The 19,572-nt window shown below is 41.5% G+C and overlaps 1 protein-coding gene across 1 annotated transcript; it reads right to left on the bottom strand.

Moving 5' to 3' along the window:
- Positions 1 to 546: 546 nt before the first annotated feature.
- Positions 547 to 17,680, bottom strand: LOC121945778 (junctophilin-3-like). The gene is given in 8 exon segments (XM_042490115.1): positions 547 to 721; positions 2,798 to 3,259; positions 3,261 to 3,655; positions 3,658 to 4,038; positions 5,146 to 5,270; positions 6,930 to 7,656; positions 7,659 to 7,709; positions 17,232 to 17,680. Coding segments are annotated over 8 exon segments (2,604 nt in total). The 5' UTR covers positions 17,614 to 17,680; the 3' UTR covers positions 547 to 640.
- Positions 17,681 to 19,572: the final 1,892 nt, after the last annotated feature.

Genomic DNA, 19,572 nt, shown 5'->3' on the forward strand with positions numbered 1-19,572 from the left:
CACACAGCCTCATGCAATGGTTGTGTGTGCAGTTCGTCGTGGAAAAAAGGAAAAGAAGAATGACGGAGCCCTTTAAAATGGATCTACTCTTGCAGCATAGTTCTGTAATGTAGCGCATAGTGCGAATAGGGGTTGGTGGATGAGGGGCCGACAGAGGGGAAAGGGTTAAAGGGGGGGGGGTTATTGTCTGTGGGGTTCGGGGTGGAGTGTGAGTTTGGTTAGCATGTCTGTCATGATAACCAGGAAACAAGGGTCGCTGTATTCTTGAAGTGATGGAAAAATGGGCAAAACTGCCTGTGCCATCTCCAGTCCATTGATCAGCCGACGGACACCCGTGCACGTGTGTCCCGGTACGCCACGCTCGCTTTAAAGCTGCACTCTTTTTTTTTTAAATTCTTACTTTCTCTTCTATGGTTGCAAAATAAGCATCTGAAAAGGAAAAGGGTGCTTTCTTTTTAGAAACGGAAACGGGCTTCGACAGAGGTGGAAAAAGACCAGTAGCAACAATAGAAAGGCTCTGCTGTGTCCGTCACTCGGGGCTGCGGGCTCCAGTCGAATAGGCAGAATGTCCGTCTCAGGAAGTAATAATATAATATACCGTAGTTATCAATAAGTCTTAGTAGATCATACCTGTATAAGCTTAAATAAAGAAGTGAATGAAAAGAATGGCTACTCCAATATTGAGTAAAATGACCATAACCACCAGAATAGAGCTGGAGCCCTGAAAGAGAGAAGAAGAAGAGATTAGTCATGTTAATTCACAAATTCTCACGAAATTGCTGTAAAAATGCAAAAGTCAAACTAGGACAGCGCTCTGATACAGCATTTTTCTTAAATTAATTCCACAAGAGGATTAATACAATTTTTTGGATTCAGCACCCAGTTTCAACAAGTTATTTTTGTAAAAATGCAGCCAGATTTGACTAGTAATGTCCAGTTTTTCCAAAATACATCAAAACTGTAAATCTTGATGTTTTTTTTTAGTTTGCAGTGATTTCACAGAAAACCTTCTACGGTGATTTGAAAGAATGTTTTTCTGACTTTTCATGTTTACTAGTGCACATATTAGAGATACAGACTGAGAAAAATATCATTTAATTCAATGTGCCGACTTTTGGCAGCTAAACGCAACTTTTAAGGTGGAATGTTTTCCTGCATGTTACTCAATGCATTGATGACATTAACCCATCAACACACCGCAAATTTTAATATGACCATGCCGTTTTTTAAATTGGCTCTCTTGGATAATGCATGATTTAGTGATGATTTAAGGGCTCAAAAAAATGTAAAACTTTAACGTGTTTATGCAAAATGCAAATATTCCAGTCCTCACTTAGAGAAAAACAGTTTTCGTGCGTCAGCTCTGGCTGACAGTATCAGCCCGTTCTTACTCCAAACTCCTTACACCACCCTCTGCGTCCGTGAGAATGACTCGGACAGAACCGGTGTTGTTGTTGTATCGCGTGTCGCCCGACATAAAAAGGAATTTTAAAATAATTTTTGAAAGAAAAAAAAATCATATTGTGGTTATTTTGACAGGGATGGTGATCGTGATATGAGTTTTATTGGAATTTGTAGTTTTTATATTTTCTTTTCGCTGAAAAAAGAATAACAATGGTAATGTGGCTTTGTAGTGTCAAAATTCTTAATTTATAATGCCGTGTTGTCACATTTTATCTGAAGAATTGTTGCTTCTGGGATTTAGATGTTGCACTTGGCCATATTGTGATTTCAATAATATTTCTAAAATTTTGCAGCCTTAAGGTGGACACTGGAACAAATTCAGTCACCAATCAACAGACTACATAGTTTCTGGCTCGACCTTTTGGTACCGGATCAGTGTTCTCGGTCGCCAACAGACGGGTGACGAAAAATGGGGACAGTATGAAACGGTGCTGTTGGTACGAGCCACAACTTTTGGATGGAAATCACAGTAAGATCCCAAAAACAAGGATTTTAATATGTAATGAACTGAACTGCTTGTTGGAAACCAAAGACTGTATGTAAAAATCGACGTCGCGCTCCCGCTAAGTTTTAGTGAGGCTTAAATATGCGGGATACGGGCGCTGCCAGGGTGAAGTCATTCAGAGCCGGAGTCTGCGTTATATCAATATCTGCAGTGGGGGAGTTCCCACCAAAAAACCGTTTGGCCACACTGCTTGTGATTGATCGGACGGACGTTTTGGTGGGAAGGTTTTATGCTTCTTTAAAAAGCTGATTGCTAACAAGTGGCTAAATGTGACTACAGTGTTTGTCGTTAGACGTCATCACACCGACACAGAGAGTCATTAAACCCGCTCGCTGCCTTTACAGCTTTATAGCAACAGTCACACTCGAACTTTATCTGTTTTTAATATTTTTCGATTGTGTTTTAACGTGTTTTTACAGTGTTTTAAGGGGTGGCGTTTAAGTCGTGTGACCACGATGTAATTCGTGTATAGCCTAACAGCTGTTTGCTTCTGGAAATTTCATCTATGCTTCGAAACTCAGAAAAGTGGTGTTCATCTGTGAAGATTAACGTGTAAGTATCATAGACTTGTGTTCGTCACAGACCTAATTTTTGACGATAATCGAAAATCCCAAATGGCTTTTGACAAGGAAACCAATGAGATGCTAACTCCTGGGTTGGCCTACAAAAATACGTCATCCCTTCACCGCTCTCTGTGACATCATCTTCACAAGATGGCAACGCCTGTATCTCGGATATTTTAGCCTCACTTCAGCACAGCGGGGGTATGTGGGGGCGGGTCGTCCATCTATATGTACAGTCTGCGGCGTAAAGAGACTGATGACTCACTGAGTTTGATTTGAGGGTGAGATGCTCTCCGTCCTGCTCCAGAGTGATGGGCTGAGACTTGAGGGGTGGGGAGAGGGTGAGGTCCCTGTGCAGCGGCCACTCCTCCAGCTCTGCCCCCACATTCAGGTTGTCCAGCATCTGTACAGAGTCCATGGATCCCTCTCTGACCGGCCGGAGGCCTCGTGACCGCAGCCTGTTGTTCTTGGGGGCCGGGGACTCCGGGCCCAGCCCCCGAGACGACTGCGAGTCCGTGAGCCTCATGTCCACCGTATAGTCATTCATCCGCTCCTCGTCGTGCTCCGTGAGGCGCGAGTGGGCGGGGCTCCACCTAAGGGTGCTCTCAGCAGTCCAGCCCCCGGTGAGGCCGTCTAGCCTTTGGTCGATTACAGCATGCTCGTTCAGCTTGTGGTTGGAGGGGTTGTGCTGCTTTGGATGGTGGTTGGAGTAGACATGCTCTCGGGGGGTGGTAACTAGAGGAGACGTGGTCCTTTGCATTGTGATTGGAGGGGATATAATCTTGGGGCTTGTGATTGGAAGAAGCATGCTCAGAAGTCTTGTGATTGGACATGTTATGGTCCAAGGCCTTGTGATTGGATAAAATGTGCACCTGCGGCTTGTAGTTGGAAGAGGCGTGCTCGCAGGCCTTGTGATTGGTGGAAGAATGATCCCATGTTTTGTGATTGGAGGACGAGTACTCCCTCGACTTGTGATTGGAAGAGGCTTGCTTGGAGGGCTTTTGGTTGGAGAGGGAGTGCTCCCACGCTCTGTAGGAGGAGGCGTGCTCCCGCGACTTGTGATTGGATGAGGATTTCTCCCGCGGTCTGTGGTTGGACAAAGGGGCCTGCTCGTGGCCGTTAATTGGCCCTCCTGCTCCTCCAGAAGGGAGGGCGTGGTGGAGCGGCTGCTGCCCCCGCGCTCCGGGTACATGTCATCAGTCCAATTGTTAGCCCCGCCCCTGGGCAGATCCATGCCCCTCCCCTCCACCAGCACCTGGATCTCGGCGCCACCCTGATCGTCCACGGCGCTCTGGCGCATGAAGCAGGCATTTCTGGGGCGATGGGCGTGCTTGGGCGGGCTGTGGGGGGGCGAGGTGGGCACGCTCAGCACGGGGCTGAGATCAGGTGTTATTACAGGCGGCGTGGTGTCCGGCGTGCACAGCTCCGGACTGTCTGTTCCCGTGGAGATCACCTCATGGTCTTTGTCCTTGCCGTCCTGGTGCTTGGGCCTCTGACATTCGAGCCCTGCGAACACAGTCGGAGAAAAACACCAGTGAAGTGATTTGGCAGCGATCCACAGCGAGGCCATCACCGTGTGTGTGTGTGTGTGTGTGTGTGTGTGTGTGTGTGTGTGTGTGTGTGTGTGTGTGTGTGTGTGTGTGTGTGTGTGTGTGTGTGTGTGTCGGCGTTATTAGCATGCAGGGTAACAAAAGGAGAGAAAAGCTGCATACAAACTGCATCTGGTGCCGGCAGTCACTGTTGGCTTAGAGAGGATTAACTAAGTGAATACACTTGATTTAGTTTGAATTCTCAGAGGTTTTAATCCGCTGTCGTTTATTATGAGATCAAAATATGTAAGTAAACACTGAGCCGGCTGTAAATCCACGTTTGATATATATACATATATTTATATATTTTTTTTAATTCAATCCAGGTACTTATACATGATTTTATGTAGATTTTATATGAAGATAATGAGTGCAATTCCATCCTTTTCATCATTTGCTGCCTTTTTTAATTCAGTCACGACTCATGAGTCACTGTTACAACCCGCTTCTCTGGGGGAAAGGGAGCAACATAAAAGTGGGCAGAAATTTGGCAATAAAACTTAAACTGAACGAAAGAGGAAGAAAAGCCAAAAAGAAAAAGCAATGCTGTATATTTTAACAAATATATTTGTAAATGTAGGCTACTCAAACAGTATAATTTTCTTTTTTAAACAAAAGAGTTGAGTCATCTCATAAAAGTTTGGTTCTCCAACATTTAAAGGCAGTAAAAAAAACATTAAATTTTTTTTCAATGGCTGAAGACACTCATTCAAGTGTACTTATTAGCGTGAAGTAAAACAGAATGAAATAATACACAAAGTTTTCAAGTTTGTTTCATCCACAAAACGACCATTTGTACATCAGTTACTCACTGAGAGCTGAGTTTAACTTCAGGAAATAAACAGACTTCAGGAATCCTCTGAACGGAGATTTCAAAAAAGGCAAACATATCTTAGGATTTGGGGTAAACGGGGTCCACATTTAACAAAAGCAAAATATGATTATTGTACTGTTATATTTGACAGAGCAGCATGAGGGATTTACTGGGAGTAAAAGTGGGCGCTCTTGTGTGCGGTCCACTCACCGTTCCCGTAGATGTGGAAGGAGGGAGAGAGCTCTTTGGCAGCGATCCGGGCCAGTCGACACTCCTCCATGGCCTTCTGCGCCACTCCTTCAGCCGCCTCCGCCTTCCCACGAGCGTGGCTCATCCTGAACAGGACAGGCGGAAACACCGCAGTCACACTCGGGCTATACAAAGGTTATTATTACTGAACTTCTGCCTCGTTTGGTCTCTGCTTTACCGTCATAAAATCACATCCAGGAAACACTTTAATCTTATTGAACTCAGATATTCTGTAAGCTGTAATATTCAGTTTTTATTTATCGATTAGTATGTCTTGTTTTAAAAGTTTTAGTGCGGGCAGAGAGGAAAATGGACTAGTGGTCAATTGAACTTCTTGATTTTCCCTATCCTATTACATTAAAACTTTTCTTTAAGTAAACAGATATTTTCTGAGTTGTTGCATGCTGTAAAAGCATGAATCAAATGCTAAAATCAATAACTTGTTTGTATGTAAGAGTTTTTGATTTTTTTTTTTTCATTTTAATTGAGTTTTGCAATTATTTTCTCTCTCTAGAACTACGCTCGCCAACATTAATGGCATCCTCCTCGGTTGAGCTGTAATATTAACTGGCTCAGTGCTGAACTGGCAGTAGATGCTTCCTTCTGTACGGTGATGTGGTTGGCACATGCAGTTAAGAAAAGTAGTTCCTGCATGAAGCTGCTATTAACAAGGTCTGTTGATTATCTTGAGTAACCAGATCATGATTTCTGGAATGAGACATTGCCAGACCGACATCTCTACGGCAGGTATCTGCAACACTCAGCTTCTCACAGCAAAACTGATACAACAGTGATACTCAACTTACGGCCCACAGGCCAAAGCCCCCCACCCATCTTCTAATTCACAAGTATTAGTATATTTCAGTATTTTAGTATTAAAATAGAGCTTGTTGATCAAAAAAGTGCCAGAGACAGAGGTCCAAGCTCCAAGGTCCTAGAAACTTCCTAAAATCCTAGAAATGTCATATAAATTAAAAAATATCCTAAAATCTTAGAACCTACCAAAAATCAGAGAATTGTCCTAAGATCCTGAAAACATCCTTAAATTCTTGAAGCATCCTAACATCTAAAAAATGCCCTAAAATCCTCAAAACAACCTCAAATCCAAGAAATGTCCTACAATCCTAAAACTTTCCAAAAATTAGAGAATTGTCCTAAAATCCTCAAAACATGCTTGAATCGTCGAAACCTCCTAATGTCTTAGAAATGCCCTAAAATCCAAGGAACTTCATAAAATCAGAGAATTGTCATCAGATCCTAAAAGCATCCTTAAATCTTAGAAATGTCCTAAAATCGTCAAAACGTTCTAAAATCAAAGAAATATCCTAAAATTCTAGAACTTTCCAAAAATCTGAGAAATGTCCTTAAATCCTAAAAACATCCCTAAATATAAGAAACATCCTAAAATCCCAGAAACATCCTAAAATCTGAAAAATGTCCTACATTCCTATAACCTCACAAAAATCTAAGAAGTCTAGATTGTCATTATAATTAACATTACAAAAATCCCAGAAATGTCCTAAAATCCAAGAACCCTCTTAAAATTTGAGAAATGTCCTAAAACCCTGGAAACATGTATGGGGCTGCTGTGACTGGCCCCTGGCCTCCTGCTATTTTACAAAAGTGGCCCCTGGCAGAGCAGGTTTAGTATCTCTGCTCTAGATGGAGCAGGTGGGAGGTAAAGGACATAAAGTCCTAAGGGATCTAAAGTCGTCCTCCCTTCCTGCTGAGAGGGGACATGTTACCTGGACATGGCAATCTCCGCTTTCTGTTTGGAGATGTCCGCAGCCTTCTCCGCGGCCTCCACGGCGCGGTCCACCTTCTCCCGGATCTTGCTGGCCCTCAGTGGGATCAGGTTCTTGCGTTTCCCGCTCACCAGCACGTTCTGCTTGTACTTCCCCTCCTCCTTGGTGCCATCGGGGAAGGTGGTGCACCCGTACCCATGCCTCTTGTTCGCCGCCCATTCGCCTTCGTAACGCAGGCCGTCGGAGCGCCGGCTCACGCCCCAGCCGGCCCTCTGGTCGCTCCGCCACTCACCGGCGTACATCTCAGTGACAGTGGCGTCCACGGGGGCGCCCTGTTCGCTCTCGCTTGCGTTGGAGTGGATGTCCGATGCGGCAGAGCTGACGGTGCTCATGCCGGCCTCGCTGCAGAAGGAGCTCTGCTTGCTGAGCTGACTGGCCAACGAGCTTTTGGACTCAGAGCGCCGCAGCTTCAGGCCGCTCAGGATGGACTGCCGGAAGCGGCCTTTCCTCTTCCTCTGGCGCTCTGCTTCGCTCGGAGCCGTCAGGGCGAACCCACCCCGGCCCACAGGGCTCCCCGCCAGCCCGGCCACCACCCCGTCCGTTGGTGTGGTGGCGGTGCCGTCCTCCAACACAGCCGGAGGGCCGTGGCTGTGCTCGGAGCGGAGGGAGTTTATGGATGTTCGCAGCGGGAAGAGGATGACGGCCGCCATGCCGTACGGTACACTCTCCGCACGCCATAGCCGTGACGCATCCCGCCCAGCCACTGACCTTGGTAGGTTCCTGAGAGATAAACAGATACACAGTCAGAGTCAGAGATGTCCTGTTTTTGGCAAACTGCGCCCAGATGTCCATAACCAACAATGCTTTTGTTCCTGGGCGTCCTAACAAAATGTGACATTAACCCTTAGGGCATTCAGCTACTCCATCTGTGCCCAGAGTACACTCTGTGCTGCAAGAGTGTGGTGCAGTCAACAACCAAACTGTTGATATATTTCTAAATGAACTAATAAACAAAAAATATAGAAATCAGTGTTTGGCAGCATATGTTTTAACCTTTAGGGACTGTTTGGTGCATTTTAGGCGCTTTTCATTCTTAATTTTTTGATAATTTTGGCTGTGTTCATGCATATGGCATTAATTTAGTCCAGACTGAAAGTGAAAAATCCTATTAATGTATATTTTTTATTGCCTTATTTAGGGCTGGGCGATAAAACGATAACGATATCTATTGTGAAATAACTTTTCCTCGACAGAATGTTGATAGAACGCATTCCAGCCATGTTTTTACAGACAACACGAACAGCCAATGATAATGAGAATAACACCGCGGAGAACCAAATGCAGTGAAGGACTTTGACTGTAGAACAGCTGAGTGTTTGACAGCCACAGCGCTGAAACAGACACATTTGCAGAGGTGAAAGTGACTTCTTTGGACTTCTACAGACGACTTTGTGTTAGTTTCAGCTTCAATCAGACTTTGGATGAATTATTTAGAAACACCAGGACGCATCGCTCCGTGTCTCATCAGCCGCATCCTGCTGAGCTCTCATTATTATTACCAGGGGCAGATGTAATGTTTGGGGGCCCGGGGCCACAAGCACATGAGCTTATTTTCAGCCTTTCTCTAACTGTGAATGTCGGCAGGCTGTTGGCAGCTATAGGAGAAGTAGGCCGACTCAAAAGTTTTTAATTCCTGAGTAAAATGATTAATAACACAGAAGTTTGACAGAAGTTGAAGTCAGAGTCCTGCAGTCAGGAGAGGTTGGCCTATTATCAGCACAATGTGCTTAAATTTACCTGAAGTTTGTTTAAGATGGAGCTTTTCATTTTTATATAATGCTGGAAAGTTTAATAAATAATACGAATTAGTTGAATCCCCCTGCTGTAAACCATCTTCAAGGTGATACCACAATTATCATCATAGATAATTAATCATCAATAATTGGTCTGATTAACAGTTCTCACATCTAAACAGACTTTTCATAATTGGACAATTCAGGATAAAATAAAAAGATCATGAACAGGGGAATAATGGCTTAAATGTAAGCCGAATTAAAATTCTGATAATAACATATTTTCATTATGACATTACATGTCCGACAGCCTGTTCCAGCGCAGACATGTCCACTAATCCGCTCCAGTGCGATATCTTCATATCTCACTTAGGAGTCAAAGGGAACTTTTAGGCTTGACAGAAATAGTGATTTGATGTATATCGTGATATCGTATATTGATATCGACTGATATGAAAAAAAAATATCGTGATAAGACTTTATTCCATATCATCCAGCCCTAGCCGAGTGGTGTGAGTGTGGCGTAGTGGCATAATGACAGAAACCTGGCATTTAAAAGGTAAAATTCTGAAAAGTAATGAATAGATGATATTTATGATTAGGACTGATGTTGGTTAAAAATAATTCAGTAAAAATGATATTAAGTATTATTAAGCCCTTTTTATTCCAGATTATTTGCTTGGTTTTTTTTTTTTTTTTTTTTTTTTTTTTTTTTTTTTAAAAATCTTTTTTGGTGCTATTTTTCACATCATTTTTTGGGGGTGATTTTTAAAAATAATTTCTTCCTAATTTTTGGATAATTTCTTCTTAAGTCAGTCATTTCTTCTTAAGTCAGCTTTAGTAGTTTCATCTGACAAGAAAAAGAAAAATATTCTGAATTTAAAAAGTAAGTAAAGCTGTCAGATCAATGTAGAGGATTAGCAGAGGAACGTGGCGTGAAAAGAAAATACTCAAATTACTTTATTTGTAAAACATATTGTTTCTAAAATCTTGTGATTTTTTTTTATCTAAAACATTTGAAAATGATTAAAAAAAATAACATAAAGTCTTTTCTTCTCCACTAATATTTAAATCCATTAGCTCAGTATGAGCCACAGAGTTCCCCACATCTCCTCCTCTTCCTCTTCTCCGTCTACATCGCCGGACCTCCCGGACGGAGCAGATTTCCCCGGAGAGGCTTAAAAACAAAGCAGGTCTGCTGTGAGGAGAGGTCAGCGTCCTGAACCCTCCATCCTCTCCTCAAAGCCCCGAGGGAGACAGAACGAGAGGTGAAGCAGATCCTCAGCTTCATATCTGAGCCTCCCGCTCGACTCACGGCTCGTCAGTTTCATTTACAGCAGCAGCTCCTGCTGACAAAGCTCGCAGACTTTAATGTCATGAAAGTTATTTTAACAGCCGTCTCCACTTCCTGCGTGTAAACCGGGCTCAGACTCAGAGCATCCTGATACCACTGAGTCAGAGAGGAGAGTGATCGATCAACAAGGTGACACAAACCGGCGCTGAGTCTAATTCTTGATGAATCATTTAGTCTCGAAAAAGTCTGAAAATAGTGACCGCAACTGTCCAAAACTCAAAGATATACAAAGATGTAAAATGCACATCTGAGATGCTGAAACTTCACAACGTTTGATATTTTAGACAAATATCACAGTACCACAACAAATAACAGTGTACTTCATCTTCTGAAACCTGGATCATTATAATGTAGTGAGACGTAGTGTATTTTCTACCAAAATGAAATGAAAAACAGTTCATAGGTAAAATAACCAGACTGTAATGCTTCTGTTTTTTTGTTTTTTTTTTTTTTTTTTAAATCAAATTAAAATTACTTCATCACATGGAATAAAAAAAGTAATTTAACCCTACACAGAACACCTTCAATATCTGTATTCCCGCTCCATTTTTTATTTGAGCACAAAATCAGAAATTGGGGGGGGGGGGGGGGGGGGGGGGGGGGTTGTTATCCTTATCTCGTTTTGTTTTTTTTAAATGGATATTGAAAACAAAACAAGTCATTTGTTGTTGTTTTTTATTCTAAAAAACTAATGAACAAATGATACATGGATTCCTTTGAAACCTATTGCAACATCACTTTTGCGTGTACTGCATTCACACACCCCAAACAAGCTGTTTGACACTTTGAAACTTGAGTAAATTACTTTGATTTCTTTCAAAAATTTGGGGGAAAAGCAGTGAACCTGGCAAGAAATGTCCCACACGCTGCATGAAATTAGTTAAAGGTGACAAGGAAAATACCTAAAAAGTAGTTTTAGTTTTAAAAAAAAGCAGAACGTTAAAAAAAAAAAAGTAGGAAAATATCCAGAAAAAATGTATTTGTAGTAATTAGAATTATATATTTAAAATTATGTGACAGAAAAAATATACATATATAGTTTCTTAATTTTCAATTTCTGGATTATTGTCTTTTTTTAAAAAATATTTTTAATTTATTTATTTTTTGCTTATATTTGGGTAATGTGTTGTTAGGCTGCTCATTGACTTTTCTCTTTGTATTTTCAAGACACAAAAGCAATTTGCTCCAGTTTGAAAGGGGTAACTTGCAGTATCTTTCTAAATCAACATTGTGGGTGGCATCATATCTTGCATCATTTCCTTTTAGTTCAGATCGGTAAATTTCTTATCTCCTAAAAAAAAAATAGTAGGCTACTTTTACTATCAGATACTGTGTTGTTTCAGTTTGTAGTGCAGAGCTGTAGCTGTCCATGGTGCTGAAAGAAAAACTGGAACTGTCCATGGTGCTGAAATAGATGCACTGAGGCAGTCATGTAGTGGAGGATATATGCAGGTATACGGGGTGTACCCACCTTTTTTTAAATGTATTTTTCATCCAATAACAGTAAACGTAGCAGCCAAAAAGCCATTTGAATGTTTAGGAGAATAAACCCCCCTCCTGCTTAGTTACAGTACGCCCACCTCATCAACGACCAGTACGCCTCTGCACTGAGGTCTCAGAGGTCTAAATTTTGCAAAATCAAAAACATTGTCGCAATTTAAGAAATGCAAATAAAACTGATCAGTTTGTACTGTTGTCTAAGTTCATAGGAAGCAATTAGTGCACAATCAGTATTATTAGATTTCAAAGAGAAAACAAAATGTTTTTTTTTTAAAAGAGGTTTTGTTTTACCTTTTGTGTCTGGACCTGTTTCATCGCTATCTGCATCTGTTATTATTGTTACAATTAGTACTTGTTTTTTTCAGCTTTTATAAGCTCCCAAATTTTCTCTGTACGGAGGAGGGTTAGGGCCATATTGAAGAAAAAGATGAAAAACTTAAAGAATTAAGTCATAATATTACAAGAATAAAGTCTAATATTTAATGATAATTTAATAAGAATTAAATTATACATTTTTACAAAAAAGTTGTTGAATTACACGCTTAAACTTGGAAATTTATGAGAAAATGTTGCAGATTTAGACTGAAAATACTTTTAGAAAACCAAACCATATATTCTGACTTTTTTTTTCTGGTAAAATTACAATTTAATTCTTCTTATATTACTTTTTTTGTTGTTGAAATAGTATGATTATTCTTATTAAATTACGACATTTTTCTCATAAAATGGTGTTTTATTTCTTAAATTATGACTTAATTATCGTAGTATTATGACTTTGACTCGCAGTTTGCACTAATACTTTGTTGTACTCGTCAAACTAAAAACATGTTTCGGTGTGGATGCGGAGCTGTCCGCGGTGCTGAAACCAAACCGGGACTGTCTCGCGCTCGCCGGACCTGCCTGTAGGTGCACGAGGCTGCATGAGATCGCTTTATTATCATTTTTAATAAGCACTTTTCGTGTTGACAGACCCGTTAGTGTGTGTGTGTGTGTGTGTCAGAGAGAGTGTGTAAAACGACGTCCTTCACATTTATTGGGTTGTGGAAAATGTGTCAGCTCGTGCGTGCTATATTCATCTGTCGGCGGTCTTCCACGTGAGCGGAAGAGAGGAGCAGAGCTGTCGCGTGACGCAGTCTTTTTTTCTTTATTTTATTTTATTTTTTTATGTTTCACCACCATCTTTGTTTTAGATGTTACGGTCTCGTGGTAAAACAGCAGGTGCGAGGATGTGAGTCTCAGAGCTCGCGCTGTGAGCCTCCACCTCCACCGGTAAACAACCTCCACCTCTACTGCGACACACACACACACACACACACACACACACACACACACCACCTGCATCACTTATTGACCTGGCTTCCATCATCCGGGTCCCCTCGCGGTGCATCGGTTATCAAACGGCCTAGATTTACACGCGAGACCGACGAAGGCGGAGAGCCAATCAGAGGAGCCGGAAAGGCGCGAGCTGGTCTCCGGTGACACGCTGACCTGCTGTCTCCGCGTTGCCATGGCGACAGAGGGTGTGATGCAGAGGGGGAATGGGGGTGAAGGTGTGTTTTTATTAATCTGTGTGTCTCCTAAACACCGGAAGTGATGAGATCTCAACATGGTTTAATTTCTAATATTAGAAACAGGCGTCCTCCTTTCAGCAGCAGCCTGTTTTCTAATTATCTGATAATGATGATGATGATGATGGTAATGATGATGATGATAAACGGTCAGTCGGGCAGAGTCCACAGAGCCTCTCATCATTAAAATGTCTTAAATCAATAACTCAAAAGTCTTGAAAATGCAAAGACTTGGGATTTCTTTTTAAATCATTTTTTAAAACTTTGCATTAAAATTCTAAAATAGTTGGTTACACCAAAACACCAAAAATTAATATTTGTCAATTCACTTTTTTTCCTTCAGTTTTGGTTTTAGAAAATTGGTCGTAAATGTCATTTAGAGTAGCATTAATGAAGTCTTAAAAGGTTTTACTTGCCTTAAGTTGTAGGAACCCTGTTTGCATCCAGTTGTTGTCTTTTTGCATCTCATTACTTTTTTAGTCATCTTGATGTTTTGCATCTTTTCGTAGGTATTTTGAGTGTCGTTGTTTTGCATCCAGGGTTCATGCAGATCCTTATTAAACTTTCCTAAATCGATATTTTGAAAGTCTTAATAATGCGAAAACATGGGGTGTGGGATTTTATTAATTTTTTTTCTGACTTTGCTTCGTAAAATCTTAAAATAATTGGCTGTAAAAATTTTTTAAAAATGATATTTGATGTTACCATAATATTTGCACAAAATGTTCTCTGACACTAAGTAATAGATGTTGGTTCATGTTGTTTTTTTGTTTTAGTAGATGCACATTTTAGTATCTGCATTTATTAGCTGTAGCAAACAAGCAAACTTTGAACCATAAAGCAGCCAGGCGAGTATGCTAACAAGGCGTCGACCAATATTTTGGTTTTTCAGGGCTGATAGCGATTATTAGTTGATTAGACCCAATATTTGGAACTGATATGAATTTACAGTAAAATGAAAATGTTTCTGTCAATATTTAGAATTTGGAATAGAACAAACTCCAACACAAAACTTTGTATAAATGCCTTTAGCAAATATTAATAACTAAAATTAGCATATTATTAAGCATTATACACAGCAAGTTCCCTGAATATAAAAATTATTTATAAAAATTTAATAAAGAAAAATGGCTCCCTGAGGTTTTATTGCTGACACTTTCTTTGCACTTTTTAATTGATCAATTTTATCGACAGTCGTTAAAATAAAATGCAGATACTGATATTCTCCAAAATGCCAAATATCAGCCCCAATAATCAGCGGGCTGATAATCTGCCGATCCCTAATACAAACATTGATAACGTTATCTTAGATAGCTAATGTTAACTGCTTTAAGTTGGACGTCCTCTGAGGTTGAAACAGCACGCATCCTAAAATGATAAAGTATCATTAAAAACTGCTGAAAAGACTGGTGCGTTATGGATATTTTTTTCAAGTTCAGTCGCAGTGACCCAACTTGACCTTTTAGGCCATGCACAAGAATTTTAAACCGGTGCTCCAAAGCAGCAGATTTTCCTTGTTATTACCTCCGCAGCACCTTCAGCCCGTATTCACTGAGACGACAAGAATATAATGAAAAAAAATTAGCTTATTATGATGTAATTTAAGCTTTTAAACAAATTAAAATGTTAACAGACCTGATGCACATTCTACGTTCTTCATTCTGCGGCTGAAGCACAACAGAGCTCTGTGCTATTTGCTTTTGGTAAAACCTCAGCCACAAAAAAATCAACCTTTTTACTTCTCGCGTCCATGTTTGTTGCTTTTTTCTGACCGGAGCACTTAAATGTGTGTCGCAAGTACGACGGCACAACTTGAAAGTACGAAGACAGCATTATCTTAGGTGTCTTGCGACTCTTTGTAGTCATTTTCCACGTCTTTGTAGTCTTTTGAGTCCCTTTGTATTAATCAAGCCTCTTACTGCAGTCCTTTGGTGTGTCTTTGTAGTCTCTTGGTAGTCGTTGTGCATCTCATTTTTAGTTTGTACTTATTTTGTTTTTCACTGTAGTCATTTTGCACCTCCTTGTAGTCTTTTTGAGTCTCTATGTTGTCATTTTGTGTCTCTTTGTAGTTATTCTTTTATCTCTTGGAAGTCATTCAGTTTTTTGATGTAGTCATTTTGCATCTCTTTTCAGTCTTTTTGAGTCTCTCTGTAGCCATTTTGCATCTCTTTTATTGTTTTTTGCATGTTTTGTGGATATTTTGAGTCTAATTGTTATTGTTTTGCATCTACTTGTAGTCATTTTGCATCTCTTGGTAGTAATTGTGCATCTCATTTTAGTTTTTTGCATCGAGTTGTAGTTAGTTTGCGTTTCACTGTGGTCGTTTTGCATCTCTTTGAAGATGTTTTGCATGCTTTTGTAGGTATTTTGTGACTCATTATTGTCATTTTGCATCTCATTGTAGTGCATCTCTTTGTAGTCGTTTTCCATGTTCGATGTCTTTCTGAGTCACTTTGCAGTAATAATGCATCTTGCTGTAGTCACTTGGCATGTCTTTGAATACTTATAACTTATAACTAATCATAACTGTGGATCACATTTTAGTTTTTTTGGATCGAGTTTTAACAATTTTGTTTTTTGCTGTAGTCATTTTGCATCTCTGTAGTCTTTTTGAGTTTCTCTGTTGTCATTTTGCTCTTTTGCTCATTTTACTGTAGTCATTTATGTCTCTGTGCAGACATGTTGCCATTTTTTTAATCTCTTGGAAGTCATTTTGTTTTTCACTTGCATCTCTTGCAGTCTTTTTAAGTCTCTCTGTGGCCATTTTGCATGTCTTTGCAGTCACTGTGCATCTCACTGTAGTCATTTTGCATTTTTTATAGTCATTGTGCATCTAATTTTGGTACATTTGCAATTGTTGGTAGTCAATTTTTGTGTCTGAGAAGCAAATTTGCATTTCGTAGTAATTTTACATCCTTCTATACAATTTGCACCTCATTGTAGTCATTTTGTATCTCTGTAGTAATTTTGCAGATCATAGTAGTCGTTTTGCATGTCTTTGGAGCCATTTTTCACATCACACTAATCATTTTGCATCTCTTTGTTGTCGGTTTGCCTCGGAAGTTGTTTTTATTTTATCTTTGTTACACATTTTGCACCTTGTTGTAGTCATTTTGTGTTTCTTTGTTGCCAGTTTGAATCATACTGTAGTCATTTTTTATCTCATTGTAATCTTTTTGCATCTCTTTCTGGTCAGTTTGTATCTCTTTGTACAAAGGGTTAGGGTTTGCATCTCATAGTCATTTTGTGTTTCTTTGTAGCCATTTTGCATCCCACAGTGATCATTTTTTGTCTCTTTGTAATCTATTTGCCTCTTGTTGTTTTGCATCTCATTGCAGTTATTTTGTATGCATTTTGCACATTTGCTGTTTTGTGTTTCTTTGTAGTCATTTTGCATCTCATCTTTGTAATTTTGCATCCCTTTGTAGTCATTGTCGGTGTCCGAGTAGTCATTTTTGCATACGACTGTGGTTATTTTACATCTGCATCTCATATTAGTCTACTTGCGTTTATTTGTGGTCATTTTGCATCTTTGTGTAGTTGCTTGTATCTCTTTAAGGCCATTTTTTTTGCCTTGTAGTTTTTTTGTGTTTCTGTAGTTGTTTTGTGGGTTTTTTTTAGTTACACTCTGTAGGTGGAGTCAAACTCTCAGATGCTTTTAGTTAAAAACTGCAGCTGAACTTTTCATACTTTATATAATGCTGAATATTTAGTTTGTGCTGGAGATGAAGTGAGGTTGTCTGACTCCTGGTTAATGCTTCCTGCCACAGCAGATCCACACCGCCACTCTCCTGCACAGATACTACACTAAATACTGCTGATATGGGCCCCACTGAGGCCCCTGGGCCCCTGGTCCTGGGCCCTGCTGAGTGATCCATCCATGCATGGTGATGTGACCTACATGTAATTTATGTCGCCTACATCGCGGTCGTCTTACAGTGGATTTAAGCAGCAGACGAAGTAAGCAAGTCGCTCCAGTTGAAGCCTGAAAATCTGTTTGTGGAGAGACGAGAAGTCAAACTGAGTCCGGTCTCTGTGAGAGGACGCAGGAAGAGCTCCGACAGAAAAAGAGTTTCAGCAGCCTTACCTCCATCAGAGTAGGTTTCAGTGCCGTATCCATCCTGCAGCCCGTTGCTCCACGTCCCCTCGTACCGGGCCCCGCTCGCCGTGCTCTCCAGCTGCCCGTAGCGACCTTTGAACCCCTGCGTCCACTCCCCTCTGTACTCCCAGCGGCCCTTGCTCTCCACTCCGATGCCGTGCCGCTTGCCCTGTGCCCAGGTGCCCTGGTAGCTGTTCCCGCTAGGCCACGTGTACACGCCCAGGACCTCGAAGCCGTGGCTCCAGGCGCCCGCATACTCGCCCTGACCCTGGGGTCCCGTGCAGACCCCTCGTCCGTGGGCCTTCCCCTGCTCCCACCCCCCGCAGTACGACCCCCCGTCATCAAAGTCAAACCTGCCTCCAGTGGACATGCATGAAACAGGTTTAGGCAAATCCTTAGAATGTCAAGAAGAAGAACAAACAAAGGTTCACTCAGGAGGAGCAGAGAGGGAGGAGGCCTCGTTTGGAGCCGGTAGCATGGAGGCGCAGGGCCTCGACTCTCCCTCTCCGGTTAGTTTGGGATGCAAAAGCTCCTCGTTTTAAAAGGACCGAAGAGCATCACCTGACGACGGAGAAGCAGCCGAAGCCTCAGCCAGTGACGAACGCAGCTGCCGTGCATGCTGCTTCCCATGGGCATGCAGGCTCAGAGTGCTCCTCATCCTCCTCCTCCTCCACTTCCTCCTCCACCTTCCTGCTCCGCGCAGCCTCGCAGCCGGGGAGCTCGCCGGCCCGTCGCCTCAGCCCGTGCAGCGGGGTGCTCCAGACAAGCGAGGCCTAGGCTTTTCCAGCAGTCCCAGAGGCCCACAGAGCGGCGGCGGCGACCGAGCTCAATCAGACATCACAGCATCCACACATCCCTGCAGCAGCAGCACACAGAGCAGGGATGCTGCTGCGCTGTACGCCATTACAGAAAAAACAGAGAAGAAGTTGGAGGTCTATAGCATGGCCTGGAAACAGACACACACACATCGGTGAGCACACACAGCCTCAGCCTCGCACACACACCTCGGCAGACATAACGGAGAATGAATATCTCCTCCGCTGTGATCTCTCTCTCCTCTCCCGGAGACGAAGAAAAAATAAATAATTCCTCTCCTCTTCCCCTTTTGTCCGCTCTGTTTTCAGCGCGCTCGCCTCAAACCTGGATTGTTGTTGTATCCCAATTCCACCAAGTCATCTGTCCTCTCTTGTTTTTCGGCCTCTCTCTCTCTCTCTCTCTCTAAAATCTGCTCATTACAGGACTGTTCCACCCCAGCCGATACCCCTCCCCCACACACACTCACACACACACACTCACACACACACTCCTTCTCTCGGCTCTTAAAGAGATAGAGACGAAGGGACGGTGCGAATAGCTGCATGCACAGAGCTCGCTGCTCTTCCCCTTCGGGGATACAGCCTGCTTTTCCTAATTATCCAGCCTCATTTCACCCTCTCCTCCTCCCACACTCAAATCTGGTCAGTCAGCAATCTGTTTTCCTGATAACTGGAGGTTTGTGAGCTCATTGATCCCGTGCCACTCTCCCCCTCCCCAAAAAAACCCTTAATTGTTGTTACTCTTTTTCACTGTTGTCTGGTAGACAAACGGATGGACTGTAGCCGTCAGAGAGCTTTATTAACCCCACGCTGACCTTTAAACACACAAACATGTTTCTGTCTGTAAATCCGGGAGCTTCGCCACAATCTCAATCACGGTCGTCTTCACTGTCACTGCGGCCACATGGTAAATATTTTTCTAATCAATAACGGGGGCATGATGATATTGGAAATCTATCCGTCATTGAACACACCATCTGTTGGATGGTAGAGAAACGATGTCAAAGACCGACTGTGTCACTGTAAACTGGTCAAACTGGTAACCGTGGACTCTGCCTGTATTATTTTGTATTGCAGACAAAGACAAACATTTTGGACAAAGTCGTCCTCAGTGACTGTCACTTTCCAACCTCTGTTGAATAGGTAAGAAGAGTCAGCTAAACACAATGAAAAAAAACACCACTACATCAGATAACAAGGAAAATGTGTGACATTACTTTACTCAAAAGATGTATTTAAAATAATAAGAAAAAAACAGGAAAATAAAACCACCATGGAGTAAGAATAAATAATAACTTACAATTACTTAAATGTACAATAATAAAAAAATATCAGAAAAAGTATTTAAAAAACAACAATGCAATTAAAATAAAACTTCAAAAAATGTTTAATTTCATTTATTGTATTTGTTTTATACATTTTTAAATTGCATTTATACAAAATAATAAAACAATATAGAAACTATTGTTTCTGCTATGTATTTAATGTTCAAAATCTTTTTTTCAAATAGAGTA

Source organism: Plectropomus leopardus, chromosome 1 (assembly GCF_008729295.1).
Source record: "Plectropomus leopardus isolate mb chromosome 1, YSFRI_Pleo_2.0, whole genome shotgun sequence".
Classification (NCBI taxonomy): Eukaryota; Metazoa; Chordata; class Actinopteri; order Perciformes; family Serranidae; genus Plectropomus; species Plectropomus leopardus.